The 26,115-nt window shown below is 54.6% G+C and overlaps 1 protein-coding gene across 1 annotated transcript; it reads right to left on the bottom strand.

The window, feature by feature from the left end:
• Positions 1-408: 408 nt before the first annotated feature.
• On the bottom strand, positions 409-24,339 carry MGST1 (microsomal glutathione S-transferase 1). The gene is made up of 4 exons (XM_029082652.2): positions 24,149-24,339; positions 16,020-16,159; positions 12,784-12,878; positions 409-721 (listed from the first exon to the last, which is right to left on the bottom strand). The coding sequence occupies exons 2-4, from the start codon at positions 16,134-16,136 to the stop codon at positions 475-477; spliced, it is 459 nt and encodes a 152-aa protein (XP_028938485.1). The 5' UTR covers positions 16,137-16,159; positions 24,149-24,339; the 3' UTR covers positions 409-474.
• Between the last annotated feature and the right edge of the window lie 1,776 nt (positions 24,340-26,115).

Raw genomic sequence — 26,115 nt, 5'->3', positions numbered from 1 at the left:
GAGGAATGGAAAGATGGAGGTATGGGAGGATGGGAGGTTGGAGGGATGGGAGGGTGGGAGGATGGAGGGATCAAGGGAAGGAAGGATGGAGGGAAGGAAGGATGGAGGGAAGGAGGAATGGAAAGATGGAGGGATGGGAGGAGGGGAGGTTGGAGGGATGGGAGGGTGGGAGGATGGAGGGATGAAGGGATGGAAGGATGGAGGGATGGAAGGATGGAGGTCAGAGGGGGGGACCGGGGGACTTCTGGCTAAAATGCCAAGCCAGAGTGGGACGTCTGAGTGGGCAGCGGCTGGGCCCCCCCCATCCACGGGCGCGGGCGGCCGGGCGGGGAGATCCCCCCCGGAATAAGGCCAGGGGGTGCGGACGGAGGAGGGGCCAGGCTGGGGGCGGGGCCCGATTTGGGGGGAGGAAGGGGACGGGGCCGAGGCGAGCGCCGGCGGCGGGGGGGCCCGGGGGGCTTCCCGGGTGGGGGGTCAGAGGTAGAGGTGGCGTCTGAGGAGACCGCAGGCCATGGAGAGGGTGACGCCGTAGCCGAGGAAGAAGGCGAGGCCGCGGTTGGGCTGGGGCAGGGGGACGAGGTAGGCCACGCCGTGGTAGAGGCGGGAGAAGGCGAAGAGGCGGAAGTGCAGCAGGGCGGCCCCCAGGTCCGGCCCGCTCAGGGCGTACAGCAGCCCCACGCCCAGGAACGGCACCACGTTCTCCAAGTCGTTCAGGTGAGCCCTGCCGGGCGACACGACGCGGACCGTCACACCCGCTCCCTCAGGACCCGCCGTCAGTCACTCACCCGCTCTGCCGCTCAGGCGCCGTCCATCCCTCGCACGGCCCGTCGATCGCTCGCACGGCCTGTCGCTCCAGGCGCCGTCGGTCACTCGCACGGTCTGTCGCCCAGGCGCCGTCGACCGCTCGCACGGTCCGTCCATCCCTCGCACGCCGTCGCTCACTCAGGCGCCGTCGCTCACTCAGGCGCTGTCGATCACTCACACGGTCTGTCGATCGCTCGCACGGTCTGCCACCCTAGGCGCCGTCGGTCACTCGCACGGTCTGTCGATCACTCGCACGGCCTGTCGCTCAGGCGCCGACGATCACTCGCACGCGCCGTCGATCGCTCGCGCGGTCTGTCGCTCTAATAATAATAATGTTGGTATTTGTTAAGGGCTTCCTGTGTGCAGAGCACTGTTCTAAGCGCCGGGGTAGATACAGGGTCATCAGGTTGTCCCACGTGAGGCTCACGGTCTCCAGCCCCATTTTCCAGATGGGGGAACTGAGGCCCAGAGAAGTGAAGTGACTCGCCCACAGTCACCCAGCTGACAGGTGGCGGAGCCGGGATTCGAACCCATGACCTCTGACTGCTAAGCCCAGGCTCTTTCCACTGAGCCATGCTGCTTCGATCGCTCACACGGGCTGTCAATCACTGACGTGGTCTGTCAGGCGCCGTCACTCACTCAGGCACCGTCAATCCCTCACACGGTGTGTCGATCACTCACACGGTCTGTCACTCAGGGGCCGTCGCTCACTCCGGCACCGTCGATCACTCACACAGTCTGTCGATGACTCACAAAAGTCTGTCAATCCCTCGCACGGTCCGTCACTATCACTCACACAGTCGGTCACTCGGGCGCCGTCACTCACTCACACGGTCTGTCGCTCCGACGCCGCCACTCGGGCGCTGTCGATCGCTCACACCGTCTGTCGATCACTCACACAGTGTGTCCCTCGGGCGCCTTCACTCGCTCGCGCGGTCTGCCACTCCCACGTTGTCACTGGGTCACTGTCACTCACTCAGACACAGTCACCCACTCACCCAGCCTGTCACTCAGACAGTCGATCACTCGCTCAGAAACGGTCACTCACACGGTCCCTCCCTCAGGCGGCGTCGATCGCTCGGGCACCATCAGTCACTCCCACAGTCGGTCACTCACGCGGTCTGCCACTCCGACGCCGTCGCTCGCTCAGGCACCATCAGTCACTCGATCGCTGTCACTCAGTCACTGCCACTCGGACGCGGTCACTCACACGGTCCGTCACGCGGTCGCCGACGCCGCTCTGACCCGTCATTATTCACGAGGCCGAGCCACGGGCCCGGGGCCACACCCGCCGTTGTACCGTGCGCCCTCGGCGTCTCGTGTGTGTGAGGTGTTTGCGTGTTCCTCTGGCGTCACACGCGGCCCGCAAAGGGAAAGCCCCAGCCAGGCGGGGGTGCGGTGTACCTCCCGTGCCCCGCCGCCCCCCGGGGCTGTCCCCTAAGTCACTTCTCCATCCTCGATTCTATTCATCTCGACGGCGTTATCTCTTGGGGTTCGTCTCCCCCCGTTTAGACCGCGGGCCCATCACTGGGCAGGGATCGTCTCTATCTGGTGCCGAACTGTGCATTCCAAGCGCTTAGCGCGGTGCTCCGCACAGAGTAAGCGCTCGATAAATACGATCGAATGAAGGAATGTACGAACCTCCCCAAATAAACCGCTTAGTAAGTGAGCCCGACCGGAGGGGTCTGCTTCCTTTTTCCGAATCTCTAGACCGTCCCGAGGGACCGGGCAGCTCGACGGGATTTTCCGTTGCAGTCACTCGCTCACTCGGACGCTGTCTCTCACTCGGACACTGTCACTCACTCGGACAGTCTGTCGCTCAGACGCCGTCACTCAGTCAGTCCCTGTCACTCACTCAGACACGGTCACTCAGTTTGTCATTCAGGCACTGTCACTCAGACACGGTCACTCGCTCTTCCACACCGGGAGCCCGTTGTTGGGTAGGGATCGTCTCTGTCTGTTGCCAGATTGTACTTTCCAAGCGCTTACTACAGTGCTCCGCACACAGTAAGCGCTCAATAAATTCGATTGAATGAATGAATGAATGAACTCGGACTCTGTCACCCAGTCACTGTCAGTCACTCCGTCAGACGCTGTCACTCATTCATTCATTTGTATCTATTGGGCGCTTCCCGCGTGCAGAGCACTGTACTAAGCGCTTGGGAAGTGCAATTCGGCAACAAATAGAGACAATCCCTGCCCACAAAGGGCTCACAGTCTAGAAGACACTTTCACTCACTCACTGTCACTCACTCAGTCACTGACACTCAGTCACGATCACTCACTCAGACACTATCACTCCTTCAGTCAGTCACCCATTCGGACACTGTCACTCAATCGCTCACGGTCAGTCAGGCCTATCTACTGAGCGCTTGCTGGGCGCAGAACACTCTATTAAGCCCTGGGGAGAGGACGCTATCGTAATAATTGTGGTATTTGTTCATTCATTCATTCAAATATATTGCTATAATGGATGCATACGTCTTAGACATATAAATATTATAACACCTGTGTTATGTATGCTATAGGTTATGTGATATATGTATGCTATAACATATATGTTATACATGTACGTTATAATATTTGTTATATATGCTATATTGTATGATATGTTATATGTGTTATAGAGAGAAGCGGCGTGGCTCAGTGGAAAGAGCACGGGCTTTGGAGTCGGAGGTCATGCGTTCGAAACCCAGCTCTGCCACTTGTCAACTGTGTGACTGTGGGCGAGTCACTTCACTTCTCTGGGCCTCAGTTCCCTCATCTGGAAAATGGGGATGAAGACTGTGAGCCTCACGTGGGACAACCTGATTCGCCCGTGTCTACCCCAGCGCTTAGAACAGTGCTCTGCACATAGTAAGCGCTTGACAAATACCAACATTATTATTATTATTATATATGTTATAATATCTATGTTATATATATGTGTGTGTGTGTGTGTGTGTGTGTGTGTTATGTAAAAGAACAACAATTTGTTTGGAGCTTAACAAATGGGGGTTTCATCTCCATTTTACAGATGGGAGAACTGAGGCCCAGAGAAGTGAAATGACTTGCCCAAGGTCACGCAGTAGACAAGTGGCAGAGTCGGATTAGAACCCATAACCTTCTGACTCCCGGGCCTGGGCTCTATCCACTATGCATGTGTGTGTGTGTAAAAAAATATATGTATGTGTATGTGTAAAAATATAAATACGTGTGTGTAAATATATATATGCATATATATACATATTATAATATATATACAATATAGCAACCATTTGTTAAGCCCTTACTAATGTGCCAAGCACTGATCTAAGCGCTGAGGTGGATACGAGGTCATAATAATAATAATAATAATAATGTTGGTATTTGTTAAGCGCTTCCTATGCGCCGAGCACTGTTCTAAGCGCTGGGGTGGACACGGGGGAATTGTCCCACGTGGGGCTCCCGGTCTTCATCCCCATTTTACAGATGAGGGAACTGAGGCACAGAGAAGTGAAGTGACTTGCCCACAGTCACCCAGCTGACAGGTGGCAGAGCCAGGATTCGAACCCATGACCTCTGACTCCAAAGCCCGGGCTCTTTCCACTGAGTCACGCTGCTCCTCGACCCAGTCCCTGTCCCCCGTGGGGCTCCCAGTCTTCATCCCCATTTTACAGATGAGGGAACTGAGGCCCAGAAAAGAGAACTAATTAGCCCGAGATCACACAGCAGACAAGTCACAGAGCCGGGCAGCGGAGCCCGGGTTTGTATCATTAGGGAACTTGCTAAGCCCAGACTAGGTGCCAAGCACTGTACTAAGCACTGGGTTCGAGATCGGATCATCAGATCACTCAGTCCCTGTCCTACACGGGGCTCACAGACTCTAAATCAGAGGGAGTAGGGGGTCAGTCTCCATTTTACCCTAGCCTGCAGGGGGGACCTTGAGAAGCAGCGTGGCTCAGTGGGAAGCGCCCGGGCTTTGGAGTCAGAGGTGACGGGTTCGAATCCCGGCTCGGCCACTCGGCAGCTGTGTGACTGTGGGCGAGTCACTTCGCTTCGCGGTGCCTCAGTGACCTCATCTGGAAAATGGGGATTAAGACGGTGAGCCCCACGTGGGACAACCTGATTCCCCTGTGTCTACCCCGGCGCTTAGAACAGTGCTCTGCACATAGTAAGCGCTTACCAAATACCATCATTATTATTAAGTCACTCTCCTCCTCTGGGCCTCAGTCGCCTCATACGTAAAACGGGATTAGCTCGTCTCTACCCCAGTGCTCGGCACACGGTAAACGCTTAACCAACACCACAGTTATTATCATTCATTCGATCGCATTTGTTGGGCGCTCACTGGGTGCCGAGCATCGGACTAAGCCCTTGGAAAGTATAATTGGTCGCAGCGTGGCTCAGTGGATAGAGCCTGGGCTTGGGAGTCAGAGGTCATGGGTTCGAATCCCAGATCTGCCACCTGTCAGCTGGGTGACTGTGGACAAATCACTTCACTTCTCTGTGCCTCAGTTCCCTCATCTGTAAAATGGGGATGAAGACTGGGAGCCCCACGTGGGACATCCTGATTCCCCTGTGTCTACCCCAGCGCTTAGAACAGTGCTCGGCACATAGGAAGCGCTTAACAAAAAATACCAACTTAACTTCTCTGTGCCTCAGTTACCTCATCTGTAAAATGGGGATTAACTGTGAGCCTCCCGTGGGACAACCTGATTACCCTGTATCTACCCCAGCGCTTAGAACAGTGTTCTGCACATAGCAAGCGCTTAACAAATACCAACATTAATGACGGTTTCTGTTAAGCGTTTACTCTGGGCCAAGCGCTGTTCTAAGCGCTGGGGAAGATGCGAGGTCATCAAGTTGTCCCACGTGGGGCTCACGGTCTTCATCTCCTGTAGAGGAGGTCACTGAGGCCCAGAGAAGTGAAGTGACTTGCCCACAGTCACCCAGCTGCCAAGTGGCAGAGCCGGGATTCGAACTCATGACCTCTGACTCCCACGCCCGTGCTCTTTCCACTGAGCCGCGCTGCTTCACTCCTCTGACCCCCCCCCCCCAAAACCCTCTGTGCTTCGTTCTCATCTCTCCCGCCCCTCACGCTGGAACTTCCTCGCCCTTCTCAGCCCCCAGGGAATCAATCAGTGGTCAGTGGTATTTACTGAGCGCCTCCCCCCAGTCCTGACCCCGGAGGGACCCACCTCTTCACGCTGCAAGAAAACCACGGCAGGGCTTCCCGCTCGTGGATCACGGGGGGGGTTTTAGTTGAGCTTTAAAATTCTGGGAGAGATCAGAATCGATCCATCAGTGGAATCGATCGAGGGCTTAGTGTGTGCAGAGCACTGTACTAAGCGCTGGGGAGAGGATAAGGCAACCCCAGTGCTTAGAACAGTGCTCGGCACATAGTAAGCGCTTACCAAATACCATCATTATTATTATTATTCTCTGGGCCTCATCTGGAAAACGGGGATGAAGACCGTGAGCCCCACGTGGGACGAGCTGATCACCTCGTATCTCCCCCAGCGCTCAGAACAGTGCTTGGCACATAGTAAGCGCTTACCAAATACCATCATTATTATCATCATCATTCTCTGGGCCTCAGAGACCTCATCTGTAAAATGAGGGTGAAGACTGTGAGCCCCTCGTGGGACAACCTGATCACCTGGTATCTCCCCCAGCGCTTAGAACAGTGCTTACCAAATACCATCATTATCATTATCATTATTATTATTATTATTATCATGTGCTTACTAGGTGCCAGACACTGTACTAAGCACCGGGGTAGATTCAAGCAAATCGGGTTGTACCCAGTCCCTGTCCCATGTGGGGCTCGCAGTCTCAATCCCCATTTTCCAGAGGAGGGAACTGAGGCCCAGAGAAGTGAATTGACTTGCCCGAGGTCACACAGCTGACAAGGGGCCGAGCCGGGATTAGAACCCACGACCTTCTGACTCCCTGGCCGGTGGTCCGGCCACTCCGTTATGCCGTTTCTCACAATCACAGCCGAATTATCAACCCCGGCCTCGGCCTCCTCCTCCGTCAACGTGTTCCTAACGTTTTAAAGCTGAGAAATCCTCTACTCCCGGCTCCGCCACTTGTCCGCTGGGTGACCTTGGACGGGTCACTTCACTTCTCTGGGCCTCAGTTCCCTCATCTGGAAAATGGGGATGAAGACCGGGAGCCCCGGGTGGGTCCAACCCAGTCTGCGCTTATCGATCCTAGCGCTTAGAACAGCTCCTGCCACAGAGTGAGCGCTTAACCAAGGCCACGATCATTATCATCGCTATCGATTTTGCCATCCTCCTGCTATTAAAAACAGATCTCGGGCCGCCAAGGGGGTTTCTGTCGGATTGGCCTTCTTCTCTCCGAAATGTATCCGGGCTCATCGAGCGCGTGAAGGTGCTTAGGCCGGGCGGGAGAAAGTAGGAGCGGTTCCAGTTGCGTGCGGAGAATTCGAGCTGGTTTTCTCCGTCACCCTAAAGACGTTCGGTCAACCGCTTCCTGCTCCACCGGCTCCGCGAAAGACTCGGGCCGTGAGCCCGTTGTCGGGCGGGGACGGTCTCTGTCCGTTCCCCGATCGTCCATCCCAAGCGCTTAGTGCAGTGCTCTGCACGTAGGAAGCGCTCGATAAATAGCACCGAATGAAACAAGGACGCTCCCCCCAGCCCCCCGGGGCCAGGGCTCTTGACGACTTTCCTCGATTCGCCCACCTCTCCATATCTGCTCTGGGTGGACAGTTTTCTAATAATAATAATGAATAATCCCCCTTTCCCAGATGAGGGAACCGAGGCACAGAGAAGTGAGGTGACTTGCCCCAAGCCACACGGCCGAGTGGCCGAGCCGGCATTAGAACCCACGACCCCTGACTCCCCATGATAATAAATAATGATGGCGATCTTTGTTCAGCGCCTACGCCGTGCCAAGCGCTGCTCTGAGCGCGGTGACGAGGTCGTCCCACGTGGGGCTCCCGGTCTTCATCCCCATTTCCCAGATGAGGCAACGGAGGCCCAGGGCGGTGAAGTGACTTGCCTAAAGTCACACAGCAGACGCGCGGCGGAGTCGGGATTAGAACCCACGACCTCTGACTCCCAGGCCGGGGCTCTTCCCACTGAGCCGCGCTGCTTCTCGATGATAGCACGACTACTAATGATAATGGATCTGTTGAGGGCTTACTATGTGCCCGGCACTGTGCTAAGCGCTGGGGTGGATCCAAGCAAACGGGGTCGGACCCGGTCCCCGGCCCCCGTGGGGCTCCCGGTCTCCATCCCCATTTTCCAGATGAGGTCACTGAGGCCCGGAGAAGCCAAGCGACTCGCCCAAAGTCACACAGCGGGCAAGGGGTGGAGTCGGGATTAGAACCCGTGACCCTCCCACTCCCAGGCTTGGGTTCTAGCCACTACGCCAAGCTGCTTCTAGTGCAGTCTCCATCCATCCTGCAATAATGATGATAACGGTGGCGTCTGTTCAGCGCTTATTATGTGCAAAGCACTGTTCTGAGCGCTGGCGGGGGATACGAGCTCTGCCACTCGTCAGCTGTGTGACCGTGGGCAAGTCACTTCACTTCTCTGGGCCTCAGTGACCTCATCTGGAAAATGGGGATGAAGACCGGGAGCCCCACGGGGGACCACCTGATTACCTGTCTCTCCCCCAGCGCTTAGAACAGTGCTCGGCATATAGTAAGCGCTTAACAAATACCAACGTTATCATTATTATTATTATTATTATTGTCATTACAAGGTAATCAGGTTGTCCCCCGTGGGGCTCCCAGTCTTCATCCCCATTTTCCACAGAGAAGTGAGTGACTGGCCCAAGGTCACACAGCTGACAAGTGGCGGAGCCGGCATTCGAACCCATGACCTCTGACTCCCAAGCCCGAGCTCTTTCCACTGAGCCGCGCTGCTTCTCCAAATGCTCCCCCCACCGTGCTCTCCACTCCCCCCAGTGCTCTCTGCCCCCGAATGCTTCCCTGCAAAGTGCTCTCCTCGCCCAAATTCATTCATTCGCTCATTCAGTCGTAATTATTGAGCACCTACTGCGTGCAGAACACTGTACTAAGCGCCTGGCTCTCCGCCCCCACACTCTCTCCCTCCAGAGCTCTCCACCCCCCCAATGCTCTCTTCCCTAGTGCTCTCTGACCCCGAATGCTCCCCCACAGTGCTCTCCACTCCATGATACTCTCCACAGCATCATGCTGTGCTCAGTGCTCTCTGCCCCTGAATGCTCCCCCACAGTGCTCTCCACCCCCCAGTGCTCTCATCCTTTGTTCTCTGCCCCTGAATGCTCCCCCCACAGCGCTCTCCACCCTCCAGTGCTCTCTTCCCTAGTGCTCTCTGACCCCAAATGCTCCCCCTCAGTGCTCTCCACTCCATGATACTCCTCACCCCATCACGCTGCGCTCAGTGTTCTCCGCCCCTGAATGCTCCCCCACAGTGCTCTCCACCCCCCAATGCTCTCATCCTTTGTTCTCTGCCCTGAATAGCCCCCTCAGAGTGCTCTCCACCCCCCAGTGCTCTCATCCCCTGACCTCTGGCCCCTAATGCTCCCCCTCAGTGCTCTCCACTCCATGATACGCTTCACCCCATCACTCTGCGCTCAGTGCTCTCGGCCCCTAAATGCCCCCTCCCAGTGCTCTCCACTCCCCAGTGCTCTCATCCCCTGGTCTTTGACCCCGAATGCTCCCCCACGTGCTCTCCACTCCCTGTACTCTTCACCCAATCACTCTGCGCTCAATGCTCTCTGCCCCTGAATGCTCCCCCCACAGTGCTCTCCACCCCCAGTGCTCTCATCCCCTGTCCTCTGACCCCGAATACTCCCCTTCAGTGTTCTCCAATCCATGATACATCACTCTGTGCTCAGTGCTCTCTGCTCATAAGTGCTCCCCTCAGTGCTCTCCACTCCCCAGTGCTCTCATCCCCCGTTCTTTGACGCCGAATGCTCCCCCACAGTGCTCTCCACTCCGTGATACTCTTCACCCCATCACGCTGCGCTCAGTGCTCTCTGACCCTGAATGCTCCCCCCGTGCTCTCCACCCCCAGTGCTCTCACCCCCTGTTCTCTGACCCCAAATGCTCCCCCCCAGTGCTCTCCGCTCCGTGATACTCTTCACCCCATCACTCTCTGCCTCCTGTACTCCCTGCCCCGGAAATTAATTCATTCAATCGTATTTATTGAGCACTTACTGTGTGCAGAGCACTGTACTAAGCGGTGGGGTAAGTATAAAACAGCAAGAAAGAGTGACAATCCCTGCCCAGGATGGGCTCACAGTCTAAAGGAAAGAGCCCAGGAATGGGAGTCAGAGGTCACGGGTTCTAATCCCCGCTCCGCCACTTGTCTGCTGTGTGACCTTGGGCAAGCCACTTCACTTCCCTGGACCTCAGTGACCTCATCTGTCAAATGGGGATGAAGACCGTGAGCTCCACGTGGGACAACCTGATGACCTTGTATCTACCCCAGCGCTTAGAGCAGTGCTTGGCACACAGTGAGACAGTGAGCCTGTTTTGGGGCAGGGATCGTCTCTATCTGTTGCCGAACTGTCCATTCCAAGCGCTTAGTACAGCGCTCTGCACATAGTAAGCGCTCAATAAATACCACTGAATGAATGAACAAGTACTCTGTAGCAGCAGCGTGGCCTAGTGGAAAGAGCCCGGCCTTGGGAGTCAGAGGTCGTGGGTTCGAATCCCAACTCCGCCACTTGTCACTGTGTGACTTTGGGCAAGTTGCTTCACTTCTCTGGGCCTCAGTTCCCTCATCTGGAAAATGAGGATGAAGAGTGTGTGCCCCACGTGGGACAACCCCATGACCTTATAGCTATCCCAGCTCTTAGAACAGTGCTTGACACATAGTAAGCACCTAACAAATAATAATGATGCTGGTATTTGTTAAGCGCTCACTATGTGTTCTAAGCGCTGAGGTAGATACAGGGTAATCACGTTATCCCACGTGAGGCTCACAGTTAATCCCCATTTTACAGATGAGGGAATTTAGGCCCGGAGAGGTTAAGTGACTTGCCCACAGTCACACAGCTGACAAGAGGCGGAGCCGGGCTTCGAACCCATACCATCATTATTCTTATTATTATCACCCCAGCGCTTAGAACAGTACTTGGCACATAGTAAGTGCTTAACAAATACCATCATCATTATTATTATTATTACCCCAGCGCTTAGAACAGTGCTTGATACATAGTAAGTGCTTAACAAATATCATCATTATTCTAATTATTATTACCCCAGCCCTTAGAACAGTACTCGGCACACAGTATGCGCTTAACAAATACCATCATCATTATTATTATTAGTATTACCCTACTGCTTAGAACAGTACTTGGCACATAGTAAGCGCATAATAAATACCATCATATTCTAATTATTATAACCCCAGCGCTTGTAACAGTACTTGGCACATAGTAAGTGCTTAACAGATACCGTCATTATTCTTATTATTATTACCCCATGGCTTAGAACAGTCCTTGGCACATAGTAAGTGCTTAACAAATACCATCGTTATTTTTATTATTACCCGAACGTACTAGGCACATAGTAAGCGCTTACCAAATACCATCATCATCATCATTATTATTATTATTAACCTATCGCATTGACACATAGTAAGCGCTTACCAAATACCATCATTATTTTTATCATTATTATTACCCTAGCGCTTAGAACAGTCTTGGCACAAAGTAGGTGCTTAACAAATACCATCAATATTATTATTATCACCCTATCGTACTTGGCACGTAGTAAGCGCTTACCAAATACCATCATCATTATTATCATTATCATTATTAACCTGTCATACTTGACACATAATAAGCGCTTACCAAATACCATCATTATTCTTCTTCTTATTATTACCCTAGCACTTAGAACAGTCCTTGGCACATAGTAAGCGCTTACCAAATACCATCATCGTTATTATCATTATCATTATTAACCTGTCATACTTGACACATAGTAAGCACTTACCAAATACCATCATTATTCTTCTTCTTATTATTACCCTAGCGCTTAGAACAGTCCTTGGCACATAGTAAGCGCTTACCAAATACCATCATCGTTATTATCATTATCATTATTAACCTGTCATACTTGACACATAGTAAGCGCTTACCAAATACCATCATTATTCTTCTTCTTATTATTACCCTAGCGCTTAGAACGGTCCTTGGCACATAGTAAGCGCTTACCAAATACCATCATCGTTATTATCATTATCATTATTAACCTGTCATACTTGACACATAGTAAGCGCTTACCAAATACCATCATTATTCTTCTTATTATTACCCTAGCGCCTAGAACGGTCTTTGGCACATAGTAAGCGCTTACCAAATACCATCATCATTATTATCATTATTACTATTAACCTATCATACTTGACACATAGTAAGCGCTTACCAAACACCATCATCATTATTATCATTATTACTATTAACCTATCATACTTGACACATAGTAAGCGCTTACCAAACACCATCATCATTATTATCATTATTATTATTAACCTATCATACTTGACACATAGTAAGCGCTTACCAAACACCATCATCATTATTATCATTCTTATTATTAACCTATCATACTTGACACATAGTAAGCGCTTACCAAATACCGTCATCATTCTTCTTCTTATTACCCTAGCGCTTAGAACGGTCCTCGGCACATAGTAAGCGCTTACCAAATACCATCATCGTTATCATTATCATTATTATTATTAACCTATCATACTTGCCACATAGTAAGCGCTTACCAAATACCATCATCATTCTTCTTCTTATTATTACCCTAGCGCTTAGAACGGTCCTCGGCGCATAGTAAGCGCTTACCGAATACGATCGTCATTAGTACCGTTAGAGGACGGTCCCCTAACATTGCTCTCCACCCCCCCAGTGCTCTCCACCCAATAGGCTCCCCCTCCAGTGCTCTCTGCTCCCCCTTCCTCCCCCAACAGTGCTCTCCACCCCCCGAGAGCGGATTCGGCCCACGAGCGGGCCGGGCAGCCGCCCCTCCAGCTCCCTCACCTGCGTACTCTCTCCACGGCCTCATCCGTCCGGACAAACTTCTTCGGGTTCTCTCCCTTCCCCAGGGACGCTGCGTCTTCCGGGTTGGCGAAAGCCTGGACGGTGCAAATAATAATCATAAAGAATAATGTGGGGATCTGTTAGGCGCTTACTATGTGCCCGGCACTGTTCTGAGCACTGGAATCCGGACAAGGCCATCGGGTCGTCCCACGTGGGGCTCCCCGTCTTCATCCCCGTTTGACAGGTGAGGGAACTGAGGCCCAGAGAAGTGAAGTGACTTGCCCAAAGTCACCCAGCTGACAGTGGTAATAATAACGATGGTGGTGTTTGTTAAGCGCTTACTATGTGCCGAGCACCGTTCTAAGCGCTGGGGGGAGATACAAGGTCATCGGGTCGTCCCACGTGGGGCTCGTCGTCTTCATCCCCGTTTGACAGGTGAGGGAACTGAGGCCCAGGGAAGTGAAGTGACTTGCCCAAAGTCACCCAGCTGACCATAATAATGACGGTGGTATTCGTTAAGCGCTCACTATGTGCCGAGCACCGTTCTAAGCGCTGGGGGAGGTACGGGGTGATCGGGTCGTCCCCCGTGGGACTCACTGTCTTCCATCCTCATTTTACAGATGTGGTCACTGAGGGACAGAGAAGTGAAGTGACTTGCCCAAAGTCACCCAGCTTACAACAATAATAACGATGGTGGTAGTATTTCTTAAGCGCTTACTACGGGCCAAGCACTGTTCTAAGCGCCGGGGTAGACACAGGGGAATCAGGTCGTCCCACGGGGGGGCTCCCCGTCTTCATCCCCATTTGACAGATGAGGTCACTGAGGCCCGGAGAAGTGAAGCGAGTTGCCCAAAGTCACCCAGCTGACAAGCGGCGGAGCCGGGATTAGAACCCGCGACCTCTGACTCCTAAACCCGGGCTCTTTCCACCGAGCCGCGCTGCTTCTCTCGCACACAGACACACCCAGAGAAGACGGGAGGGAGGGGAGGCAGATCAGAAAGCCGAACGGACACAGGACCACGTCGACAACGGCCGGCCGGCACCCTAGGTCATCGGTCAGCCGTCCCGCCGGGCAGGCCGGCGTCTTTATCGGGCGCTTGCTGCGGACAGAACACTGAACTGAGCGCCGGAGAAGCGGCGTGGCTTAGCCTAAACCTCCCGGGCTTGGGAGTCCCGGGTCGTGGGTTCTGATCCCGGCTCCGCCGCTTGTCCGCTGTGTGACTTTGGGCAGGCCACTTGGCTCCTCTGTGCCTCATCTGTAAAATGAGGAGGAAGACTGTGAGCCCCACGTGGGCCAACCTGATGACCTCGTAGCTACCTCAGCTCCTTAGTAGGGTGCTTGGCGCATAGTAAGCGCTTAACAAATACCGGCGTGGCAAAGATAAACAGACACATTCCCCGCTCACAACAGACTCATTCATGCAATCGTATTTATTGAGCGCTTATGGTGTGCGGAGCACCAATCACTCTGCCTATCCCGGCTGGATTACCGCGTGGGCCTGCTCTCCGATCTCCCTTCCTCCCGTCTCTCCCCGCTCCGGTCTCTTCTTCACTCCGCCGCCCGACCCATCTTGCCGCAGAAAGGCTCTGGGCCTGTCACTCCCCTCCTCAAGAACCTCCAGTGGTCGCCCATCGACCTCCGCTCCCAACAAAAACTCCTCACTCTAGGCTTCGAGGCTCTCCGTCACCTCGCCGCTTCCTACCTCTCCTCCCTTCTCTCTTTCTACCGCCCACCCCGCACGCTCCGCTCCTCCGCCGCCCGCCTCCTCGCCGTCCCTCGGTCTCGCCCATCCCGCCGTCGACCCCCGGGTCACATCCTCCCGCGGTCCCGGAACGCCCTCCCTCCTCCCCTCCGTCGAACTCATTCTCTTCCCCTCTTCAAAACCCTACTGAGAGGTCGCCTCCTCCGGGAGGCCTTCCCACACTCAGCCCTCCCTTTCCCTCCGCCCCTCCTCCCCTCCCCGTCGCCCCGACTCCCTCCCTCTGCTCTCCCCCCTTCCCCGCCCCACCTCACCGGTGTATATTTGTACATATTTATTATTCTATTTATTTTACTAACGATGTGTATAACCCTAGTCATTTTGTTAATGAGATGTCCATCCCCTTGATTCTATTTATTGCTACTGTTTTTGTCCGTCTCCCCCGATTAGACTGAGCGCCCGTCAAAGGGCGGGGACCGTCTCTATCTGTTGCCAATCTGTGCGTTCTAAGCGCTTAGTCCAGTGCTCTGCACATAGTAAGCGCTCAATAAATACTATTGAATGAATGAATGAATCTCGAATTCTATGTATCGATACTGATGTTACCGATGCCCGTTGACTTGTTCTGATGTCCGTCTCCCCTCTTCGAGACTGGAAAATGGGGATTAAGACCGTGAGCCCCACGTGGGACAAGCTGATTCCCTTGTGTCTACCCCAGCGCTTAGAACAGTGCTCTGCACATAGTAAGCGCTTAACAAATGCCAACATTATTATTATTATTATTAGACTGTGAGCCCGTTGTGGGCAGAGACCGTCTCTCTTTATTGTTGAATTGTACTTTCCATGCACGTAGTGAAGCAGCGTGACTCAGTGGAAAGAGCCCGGGCTTGGGAGTCAGAGGTCATGGGTTCGAATCCCGGCTCCGCCACTTGGCAGCTGTGTGACTGTGGGCGAGTCACTTCACCTCTCCGGGCCTTAGTGACCTCAGCTGGAAAATGGGGATTAACTGAGAGCCTCATGTGGGACAACCTGAGAAGCAGCGTGGCTCAGTGGAAAGAGCCAGGGCTTGGGAGTCGGAGGTCATGGGTTCGAATGGCGGCTCTGCCGCTTGTCAGCTGGGTGATGGTGGGCGAGTCACTTAACTTCTCTATGCGTCAGTGACCTCATCTGTAAAATGGGGATTAAAACTGTGAGCCTCACGTGGGACAACCTGATTCGCCTGTGTCTACCCCAGCGCTTAGAACGGTGCTCTGCCCGTAGTAAGCGCTTAACAAATACCAACATGATGATGATGACAACCTGCTGACCCTGTCTCCCCCAGTGCTTAGAACGGTGCTCTGCACATAGTAAGCGCTTAACAAATACCAACATTATTTCTTATTATTTGGTACAGGGCTCTGCACACAGTCAGCGCTCTGCACATAGTAAGCGCTCAATAAATACTATCGAATGAATAAATACGATTGACCGAATGAAGGAGAGGGCGACGCAACCATATGACCGACGCCTTCCCCGCCCACCCGGAGCGAGGCTCACCTTCCTGGTGATTCTGAAGTAGGCGGTGATGGTGCTCATGAGCATCATTTTGGACAGCACGATGGTCGCGTAGGAAGCAAAGGCCCTCAGGATCTCGTTGTCCATTAGCCCCTCCATGGCCGGGAGAACTCGCCGGGAAGCTAAGCGCAGCCGGGAGGAAAACGACGACGATGAAACGTCCGATCGTTCGTTGGGTCGTATTTATTGAGCGCTTACTGGGTGCACCCGGAGGGTTTCCAGTCCTCTACCGGTCACGACTACGGGAGGGAGAGCGAAGCCGAGGCCTGTCGGCTCCGTTCCCGGCTTGCCCAGTGGCTAGCGAGGGGCAGAACTGTCCATTCCCAGCGCTTAGTACGGTGCTCTGCACATAGCGAGCGCTCGATAAATACGACCGAAGTCAAAAACTCCCCCTCCGGGGCCGAGACTCGAGTTGACCGCACGGAAGGCGGCGACGGAAAACCGCTGCCCGATTTTTCCCAAGAAAACTCTGTGGATCCACCACCGGAACGATGGCAGGCGGAGAGCGGGGCCTTCTGAGAGAGACGCGTCCGTGGTGTCGCTATGGGTCGGAAACGATTAGACTCTGAGCCCGTCATTGGGCGGGGACCGTCTCTATCCGTTGCCGATTTGTCCCTTCTAAGCGCTTAGCACAGTGCTCTGCGCATAGTAAGCGCTCGATAAATACGACTGAATGAATAAGACAAGACTGTGTGCAGAGCACTGGACTCACAAGAAAGAGAGACAATCCCTGCCCACGAAGGGCTTCCAGTCTAGAGGTTTTGACTTCAGTCAATAGTGATTGAGCGCTCACTATGTGCAGAGCACCGTACTAAGCGCTTGGAATGGACAACGCGGCAACAGAGAGAGACAATTCCTGGCCAATGACGGGCTGAAGACAGAGGGGTCGGCTGTGTGACTGTGGGCAAGTCACTTCACTGTGCCTCAGTTCCCCCATCTGTAAAATGGGGATGAAGACCGTGAGCCCCACGTGGGACAACCTGATTCCCCTGTGTCTCCCCCAGCGCTTAGAACAGTGCTCTGCACACAGTGAGCGCTTAACAGATTCCATCATTATTATTATAATTATCATCTGGAAAATGAGGATGGAGACTGAGCCTCACGTGAGACAGGGACTGTGTCCAACCCCACTGGCCTGTATCCACCCCAGCGCTTAGAACAGTGTCCGACACAAAGTAAACGCTTAACAAATACCATACTTGTGATTATAATTAGATCCCGGGCCTGGGAGTCAGAAGGACTTGGGTTCTAATCTCAGGCTCCGCTCTGCTGTGGGACCTGGGACAAGTCTCTTCACCTCTCTGATCTCATCTGGGAAATGGGGTTTAAGACCGTGAGCCCCACGTGGGACAGGGACCGTGTCCAAACCAATTTGCTAGGATCCACCCCGGCACTTAGCCCAGAAGCAGCGTGGCTCAGCCGAAAGAGCCCGGGCTTGGGAGTCAGAGGTCATGGGTTCGAATCCCGGCTCGGCCACTTGTCAGCTGTGTGACTTTGGGCAAGTCACTTCACTTCTCGGTGCCTCAGTGACCTCATCTGCAAAATGGGGATTAAGACTGTGAGCCCCACGTGGGCCGACCTCATGACTTTGTATCCCCCCAGCGCTTAGAACAGCGCTCTGCACATAGTAAGCGCTTAACAAATACCAACATTATGATTAGCACATAGTAAGCGTTGAACAAATACCGGAATTATTATTATTATTCCCACACTCTTAGTCCAATCTCGGGGGGCCGGGAGGGGGCCGGGGGACCCTTCCTCCGCTTCGGGATCCTTGACCGATCCCCCCAGTGTGGCTTTAACTATCGGTCTAGTCAATCGGTGGCATTTATTGAGCGCTTACTGTGTGAAGAGCGCTGTACTAAGCCCTTGGGAGAGGACAATACGACAACAGACACATTCCCCGCCCACGACGAGCTCACAGTGTACAGGGAATAATTAAGGTGTTTGTTAAGTGCCTACCAAGTGCCAGGGACTGTACTAAGCACTGGGCTGAATCAGGTTGGGCGTAGTCCCTGTCCCACATGGGGCTCACAGTCTCCATCCCCACTTTACAGATGAGGAAACTGAGGCACAAGGAAGTGAAGTGAGTCGTGCAAGATCACACCGCAGACAAGTGGCAGAGTGGGGATTAAAACTCATGACGTTTCAACTCCTAGGCCCGCGCTCTAGCCATTCATTCATTCACTCATTCAATCGTATTTACAGAGCGCTTACTGTGTGCAGAGCACTGTACTAAGCGCTTGCAATGCACAATTGGGCAACAGATAGAGACCATCCCTACCCAACAACGGGCTCACGGTCTAGAAGGGGGGAGACAGACAAAAAACCAGTAGACAGGCGTCAATACCATCAAAATTATGTCATGCGAGCTGCCTGGTTCGTTCATTCATTCAGTGGTATTTATTGAGCGCTTACTGTGTGCCGAGCACTGTGCTAAGCGCTTGGAATGGGCAATTGGGCAGCAGACGGAGACAATCCCCGCTCAACAACGGGCTCACAGTGGAAAAGGCTGGTTCTGAGAGGAAGGGGGAGGCTCGCCCCCACACCTCGCCCCCCGGGCACAGTTGAGCCAACCGGGCTCCACCCATAATCTCTTTCAACACCCCCGTTGGCCCCTCTCCCCCCGCCCATTGCCAACCACCCCACCCCCCGACTCTTGGTGTAGCAGCATGGCTCAGTGGAAAGAGGCCGGGCTTGGGAGTCAGAGGTCGTGGGTTCAAATCCCGGCTCGGCCACTTGTCAGCTGTGTGACTGGGGGCAAGTCACTTTGCTTCTCTGGGCCTCAGTGACCTCATCTGTCAAATGGGGATGAAGTCTGGGAGCCTCACGTGGGACAACCTGATGAGCCTGTATCTCCCCCAGAGCTGAGAACAGTGCTCTGCACATAGTAAGCGCTTAACAAATACCAACATTATTATTATTATTAGCTGAGCAACGCTATTCCCAGAACCCCTTTAGGCCCAAGACTCTGTCATTCATTCATTCAATGGTATTTATTGAGCGCTTACTCTGTGCAGAGCACTGGACTAAGCGCTTGAGAAAGTACAATAGAACAATAAAAAGAGACAATCCCCCTGCCCCTCTCCCCTCACCCACTGCCTCCCGCCCACCCCCCGACTCTTGGTGTAGCCGAGCCAAGGTCCTCCCAGAATCCCTTTAGGCCCAAGACTCATTCATTCATTCATTCAGTGGATTTATTGAGCGCTTACACTGTGCGGAGCACTGGACTAAGCGCTTGAGAAAGTACAATAGAGCAATAAAAAGAGACGTGGCTCAGTGGAAAGAGCACGGGCTGGGGAGTCAGAGATCATGAGTGCAAATCCCGGCTCAGCCGCTTGTCAGCTGTGTGACTCTGGGCAAGTCACTTAACTTCTCTGTGCCTCAGTTACTCATCTGTAAAATGGGGATTAAGACTGTGAGCCCCACGTGGGATAACATGATCACTTTGTATCCTCCCCAGCGCCTAGAACAGTGCTTTGCACATAGTAAGCGCTTAACAAATGCCATCATTATTATTATTATTATTAAGAGACAATCCCCCCTGCCCCTCTCCCCTCACCCACTGTCTCCCGCCCACCCCCCGACTCTTGGTGTAGCCGAGCCAAGGTCCTCCCAGAACCCCTTTAGGCCCAAGACTCTGTCATTCATTCATCCAGGGGATTTATTGAGCGCTTACACTGTGCAGAGCACTGGACTAAGCGCTTGAGAAAGTACAATACAGCAATAAAAAGAGACAATCCCCCTGCCCCTCTCCCCTCACCCACTGCCTCCCGCCCACCCCCCCGACTCTTGGTGTAGCGGAGCCATGGTCCTCCCAAAATCCCTTTAGGCCCAAGACTCTGTCATTCATTCCTGCAATGGTATTTATTGAGCGCTTATTCTGTGCAGAGCACTGGACACTTGGGAAAAGTACAATAGAGCAATAAAGAGGGACAATCCCCCTGCCCCCTCCCCACACCCACTACCTCTCACCCACCCCCCGACTCTTGGTGTAGCCGAGCCAAGCTCTTCCCAGAATCCCTTTAGGACCAAGACTCTGTCATTCATTCATTCTTTCAGTGGATTTATTGAGCACCTACACCGTGCAGAGCACTGGACTAAGCAGTTGGGAAAGTACATATAGTAATACGGACAATCCCCCTGCCCTTCTCCCCACTCCCACTGCCATCCACCCACCCTCGCCCCCGGGCACAGCCGTGCCAACCGCCTTGGTCCCAGAATCTCTTAATAATGTTGGTATTTGTTAAGCGCTTACTATGTGCAGAGCACTGTTCTAAGCGCTGGGGGAGACACAGGGGAATCGGGTCGTCCCACGTGGGGCTCCCGGTCTTCATCCCCATTTTACAGATGAGGTCACTGAGGCACAGAGAAGTGAAGTGACTCGCCCACGGTCACGCAGCTGACAAGTGGCAGAGCCGGGATTCGAACCCCTGACCTCTGACTCCAAAAGCCGTGCTCTTTCCACCGAGCCACGCTGCGACCCAAGACCCCGTCTAGACTGTAAGCTCGCTGTGGGCAGGGAACGCGTCTTTTATATTCTTCTCTTGGACTCTCCCCATCACTTTGCACAGTGTTCTCCCCTCAGCAAGCGCTCAATAAATACGGCTGACTGACCGACCCCCTGCTGACAGCCTGACTCTGCTCGGGAAGCCCCGATTCTTTCATTCAGTGGTATTTACTGAGCGCTTACTGCGTGCAGAACGCTGTACTAAGCCCTCGGGAAAGTACAATACAACAAATAAAGAGAGGCAATCTCCGCCCACCACGGGCTCGCAGTCTCTCGCGCCCTTATACGAGGTCGGGGAATGTGCCCGTTATCTTGTTAGAGCGCACTCTCCCCAGCGCTTAGTACAGTGCTCTCAATAAGCGCTCAGTAAATTCCTCTGATGGATTGAGTGACTCACCAGTCCTCCCTTTCCAGTCTTGGCTTCCTTTAGGGGCCTGCCTCTGTTTGCACAATCAGATTGAGGGCAAAAATCATGTCTTTGACCTCTACTCTACTTTCCCAATTGCTCGGTAAATTGTGCCTTCAGCCGGGTCCTCTGCAAACAGGAGTCACCCAGTATAGTCCTCTGCCTATGGAAGGTGCCCAGTACAGCGCTCTGCACACCAGCTGTACGGTGCTCTGCAGACAGCAAGCAGCCCAAACGGTGTCATTCCCACCACAAACCCAGGCAGAGGGGTCTGCGCACCTCTGGGCATCCAGTACAACACTGGGTGCATAGTAAGCACCCAGCACAGTGCTCTCATGTAGTGTTCCGCACACCCACAGGCCCCCAGTAAAGTGCTCTGCTCACAGTAAATTCAGTGCTCAGCACACAGTAGCTTCCCAGGACAGTGCTCCGGTTGTGGGCAGAGATCGTCTCTATCTGTTGCCCAATTGTACTTTCCAAGCACTTAGTACAGTGCTCTGCACACAGTAAGCGCTCAGTAAGTACGATTGAATGAATGAATGAATGCTCACACACAGTCGACGTGCAGGCCGTTGCTCTGCACGCTGTAATAATAATAATGATGGTGTTTGTTAAGCACTTACTAGGTGCCAGGCACTGTGCTAAGTCCTGGATAATAATGGTATTTATTAAGCGCTCACTTCATGCCAAGCACTGTACTAAGCACTGGGGTGGATACAAGCAAATCGGGTTGGATACAGCCCCGTCCCACGTGGGGCTCACGGTCTCCATCCCCGTTTTCCAGATGAGGTCACTGAGGCCCAGGGAAATGAAGCGACTTGCCCCAGGTCACCCAGCAGACATGGGGCGGAGGCGGGATCAGAACCCACGACCTCGCGACACCCGGGCCGCGCTCTATCCACTCTGCCGGCAGCGCTCACACGCAGTAAACACCGAGTCCAGCGCTCCGCACAGGGTAGCTGAGCAGACCGGTGCTCGCCCGGAGCAGGCGGCCAAGGAATCTTCGGACGGCGGGGTCTCTCCCTCAAGGGTCTCTCCCACGGGGGTCTCTGCCAGAGGTCTCCCCTCCAGCTAGGCCACGGAGAGAGCTCCGCTCTGCCCAGGCCACCCACGACCGGGAAAGGCCCGGACCCTTGACCCGCAAACTCGAATCCCTCCCGCTCTCAACTCGTGGTCCCGGGGTCAAGGCCGGGGGTCAAGCTTGGGGGCTGGGCTGCTGGTGGCCGCTGGCCAAAACCCACAGTGACCTTCCGGACTCCGTTACTGGGAGCGGATCTCCTTTCCCTCGGAAAGCCGGTGCTGGGAATGGGGAGAGCAGATTCCTGGTCCCGGAAGAGATGGGAATCCAGAGCAGACCCCCCCACCCTCCCCCCGACCCAACCGCCGTTCCCATCTGGGCTCCCTCGTGTCTCCCCCCACCCCTCCTGTCTCTGTCTCTACCTCTGTCTCTGTCCCCCCCTTGTCCCCTTCATCTCTGCCTCCCCTCAGTCTCTGCCTCCCTCTGTCTCTGCCTCTTTCTGTCTCTGCTCCGCCTCTATCTCTGTCCCCTCTCTTGCCCCCTCTATCTCTGCCCCCTACCTCTCTCTCTGCCCCCCCGCCTCTCTCTGTCTCTGTCTCCCCCGTCTCTGCCTCTTTCTGTCTCTGTCCCCTACCTCTGTCTCTGCCCCCCGTCTCTGCCTCTTTCTGTGTCTGTCTCCCTCTGTCTCTGCCCCGCTCTTGTCCCCTCTATCTCTGCCCCCCTCTTGCCCCCTGTGTCTCTGCCCCCTACCTCTGTCTCTGCTCCCCCCCCTCCCTGCCCCCTCTTTTCCCCTCTATCTCTGTCCCCCCTCTGTCTCTGCCTCCTTCTGTCTCTGCCCCCCTCTTGCCCCCTCTATCTCTGTTCCCCCTTACCCCCTGTGTCTCCGCCCCCTGTGTCTCTGCACCCTATGTCTCTGCTCCCCTGTCTCTGCCCCCTTCTTTTCCCCTCTATCTCTGTCCCCCCGCTGTCTCTGTCTCTTCGCTCCTCTCGCTCAACCCTCCCTTTCTCTGCCCTCCTCCTGCCCTCTCTGTCTCTATCCCCCGTCTCTGCCCCGCTCTTGCCCCCCATCTCTGTCCCCCCTTTGCCCCCTGTGTCTCTGCCTCCTACCTCTGTCTCTGCCCCCCATCTCTGCCTCTTTCTGTGTCTGTCTCCCTCTGTCTCTGCCCCGCTCTTGTCCCCTCTATCTCTGCCCCCTCTCTTGCCCCCTGTGTCTCTGCCCCCTACCTCTGTCTCTGCTCCCCCCCCCCTGCCCCCTCTTTTCCCCTCTATCTCTGTCCCCCCCGTCTCTGCCTCCTTCTGTCTCTGCCCCCCCTCTTGTCCCCTCTATCTCTGTTCGCCCTTGCCCCCTGTGTCTCTGCCCCCTGTGTCTCTGCACCCTATGTCTCTGTTTTCTTTTCCCCTCTATCTCTGTCCCCCCGCTGTCTCTGTCTCTTCCCTCCTCTCTCTCGACCCTCCCTTTCTCTGCCCTCCTCCTGCCCTCTCTGTCTCTATCCCCCCGTCTCTGCCCCGCTCTTGCCCCCCATCTCTGTCCCCCCTTTTGCCCCCTGTGTCTCTGCCTCCTACCTCTGTCTCTGCCCCCCGTCTCTGCCTCTTTCTATCTCTGCAGCCTATGTCTCTACTCCCCCTGTCTCTGCCCCCTCTTGTCCCCTCTATCTCTTCCCCCCCCCTCTTGCCCCCTGTGTCTCTGCCCCCACCTCTGTCTCTGCCCCCCGCCTCTGCCTCTTTCTGTCTCTGTAGCCTATGTCTCTACTCCCCCATCTCTGCCCCCTTTTTGTCCCCTCTATCTCTGTCCCCCCTCTGTCCCTGTCCCCTCTCTCTCAACCCTCCCTTTCTCTGCCTTCCTCTTGCCCCCTCTGTCTCTGATCCCTCTGTCTCTGTCTCCCTCTGTCTCTGCCCCCCTTTTATTCCTCATCTCTGTCCCCCGCTTGCCCCCTCTGTCTCTGCTCCCCCTCTGTCTCTGCCCCCCTCTTGTCCCCTCTCTCTCTGTCCGCCCCTTACCCCCTGTGTCTCTGCCCCCACCTCTGCCTCTACCTCTTTCTATCTCTGCCCCCTCTCTGTGTCTCTGCCCCCCTCTTGCCCCCTCTGTCTCCACCCGCCCAACCCCCTGGTAGGGCCGGGCCCGTCTGCCAGGCGAGCGGGCCGCCCCCGCCACCGAGATGAGCACGATGGCCACCCACCTCAGAGAGGGATCCGGGCCTAGGCCCCGCCACCAGCCACGGAAAAGCAAGAGGAAAAACTCCAGGGAGGGAAAAGTCCTCCCCCTTCCTCCTCTCCTCCTCTCGGAGCCGGGGTCGGAGTGCGAGAGCTTGCTTGTCTCACTGCCAGAGAGAGAGTGTGTGTGTGTGTGTGTGTGTGCGTCTGTGTCTCTGGGTGTGTGTCTGCCCACACCCCCTCTGCAGACTCCTCCTTCCCTCCAGAGCTGTCAGCCTGCCAGCCTCCTCCTCCTCCCCCGGCCTCTGCCTCCATTCCATCGTACTTATTGAGCGCTTACTGTGCGCAGAGCACTGGGCAAAACGCTTGGGAAGTACAGTTCAGCCAGGGAGAGACGATCCTTGCCCTCACGGAGCTTAGAGTCTAATAATAATCATGTGGGTAGTTGTTAAGCGCTTACTATGTGCAGAGTACTGTTCTGAGCGCTGGGGGAGAGACAGGGTCATCGGGTTTGTCCCACGTGAGGCTCCCAGTCTTCATCCCCATTTTACAGATGAGGGAACTGAGGCCCAGAGAAGTGAAGTGACTTGCCCGCAGTCGCACAGCTGAGTGGCAGAGTCTAGAAGGGGGAGACAGACATCCCAACTGCCGCTGCCAGTCTCAGCCTTCCCCTGCCACTGCCTGCCTCAGTTTCTCCCACCACTGCCTGCGTCGGTCTCCCCCTGCCACTGCCAGCCTCAGTCAGCCCCCTCCCACCGGCTTCAGCCCCCTCCCCACCACCCCAAACCTGCCACTAGAGAAGCAGCGTGGCTCAGTGGAAAGAGCCCGGGCTTTGGAGTCAGAGGTCATGGGTTCGAATCCCAGCGCTGCCACTTGGCAGCTGGGTGACTGTGGGCAAGTCACTTCACTTCTCTGGGCCTCAGTTACCTCGTCTGTAAAATGGGGATGAAGACTGTGAGCCCCACGTGGGACAACCTGATTCCCCTGTATCTGCCCCAGCGCTTAGAACAGTGCTCTGCACCTAGTAAGCGCTTAACAAATACAAACATTATTATTACTATCTAGTGGCAAGAGCCCGGGCTCAGGGAATCCAGAGGACGTGGGTTCCACCCCGGCTCCGCCACTTGTCTGCTGGGAGACCCTGAGGGAGCCACTTCACTTCTCTGGGCCTCAGTTACCTCATCTGTAAAATGGGAATTCATTCATTTATTCAGTCGTATTTACTGAGCACTTACTGGGTGCAGAACACTGTACTGAGCCCTTGGAAAGTACAATTTGGAAACCGATAGAGACCATCCCTGCCCAACAATGAGCTCACAGTCTAGAAGGGGAAAAACGGACAACAAAACGAAACTAGACAGGCATCACTAGTACCAAAGGAGATAAACAGAACCATAGATAAATGCACATCATTCAAATAAATAGAGTAATAAATAATATATACAAATATGCACCAGTGCCGTGGGGAGGGGAAGGGGGAAGAGGGAGGGAGTCGGGGCGATGGGGAGGGGACGAGGGGCAGAGGGAGAGGGAGGGCTCGGTCTGGGAAGGCCTCCCGGAGGAGGCGAGCTTTGAAGAGGGGGAGAGAGTCTGTGAGCCCCACATGGGACAACCTGATTACCTTGTATCTATCCCAGCGGTTAGAACAGTGCTCGGCACTTAGTAAACGCTTAACAAATACCATCATTATGATTATTATTATTATTATTACTGCCAGGTTCAGCCTCCCCCTTCTGCCAGCCTCCTCAGCCTCCCCTTAATGGAGGGGGAAGGGGGGGGTCTGGTCTGGACAGAGTGAGGCTGGGGGAGAGGAGGAGTCTGTATGTACCAGGCAGGGAAGGGAGGCGGGAGGAGGGAGGTCTGCCCAGGCCTGGTGAGGGTAGGGGGGTGGGGAGAGGGGGGAGGAGAGAGGAGGGAAGGGCAGGGTGGGGATACCCTTTGCCCCGGGGTTGAGGGGCTGCCGATAAGGAGGTGAGGGGCAGGGGGTGGGCTT

Source organism: Ornithorhynchus anatinus, chromosome 2 (genome assembly GCF_004115215.2).
Source record: "Ornithorhynchus anatinus isolate Pmale09 chromosome 2, mOrnAna1.pri.v4, whole genome shotgun sequence".
Classification (NCBI taxonomy): domain Eukaryota; kingdom Metazoa; phylum Chordata; class Mammalia; order Monotremata; family Ornithorhynchidae; genus Ornithorhynchus; species Ornithorhynchus anatinus.
The sequence above is the reverse complement of the archived record's forward strand: the minus strand, read 5'-3'. Positions and strand labels throughout refer to the sequence as shown.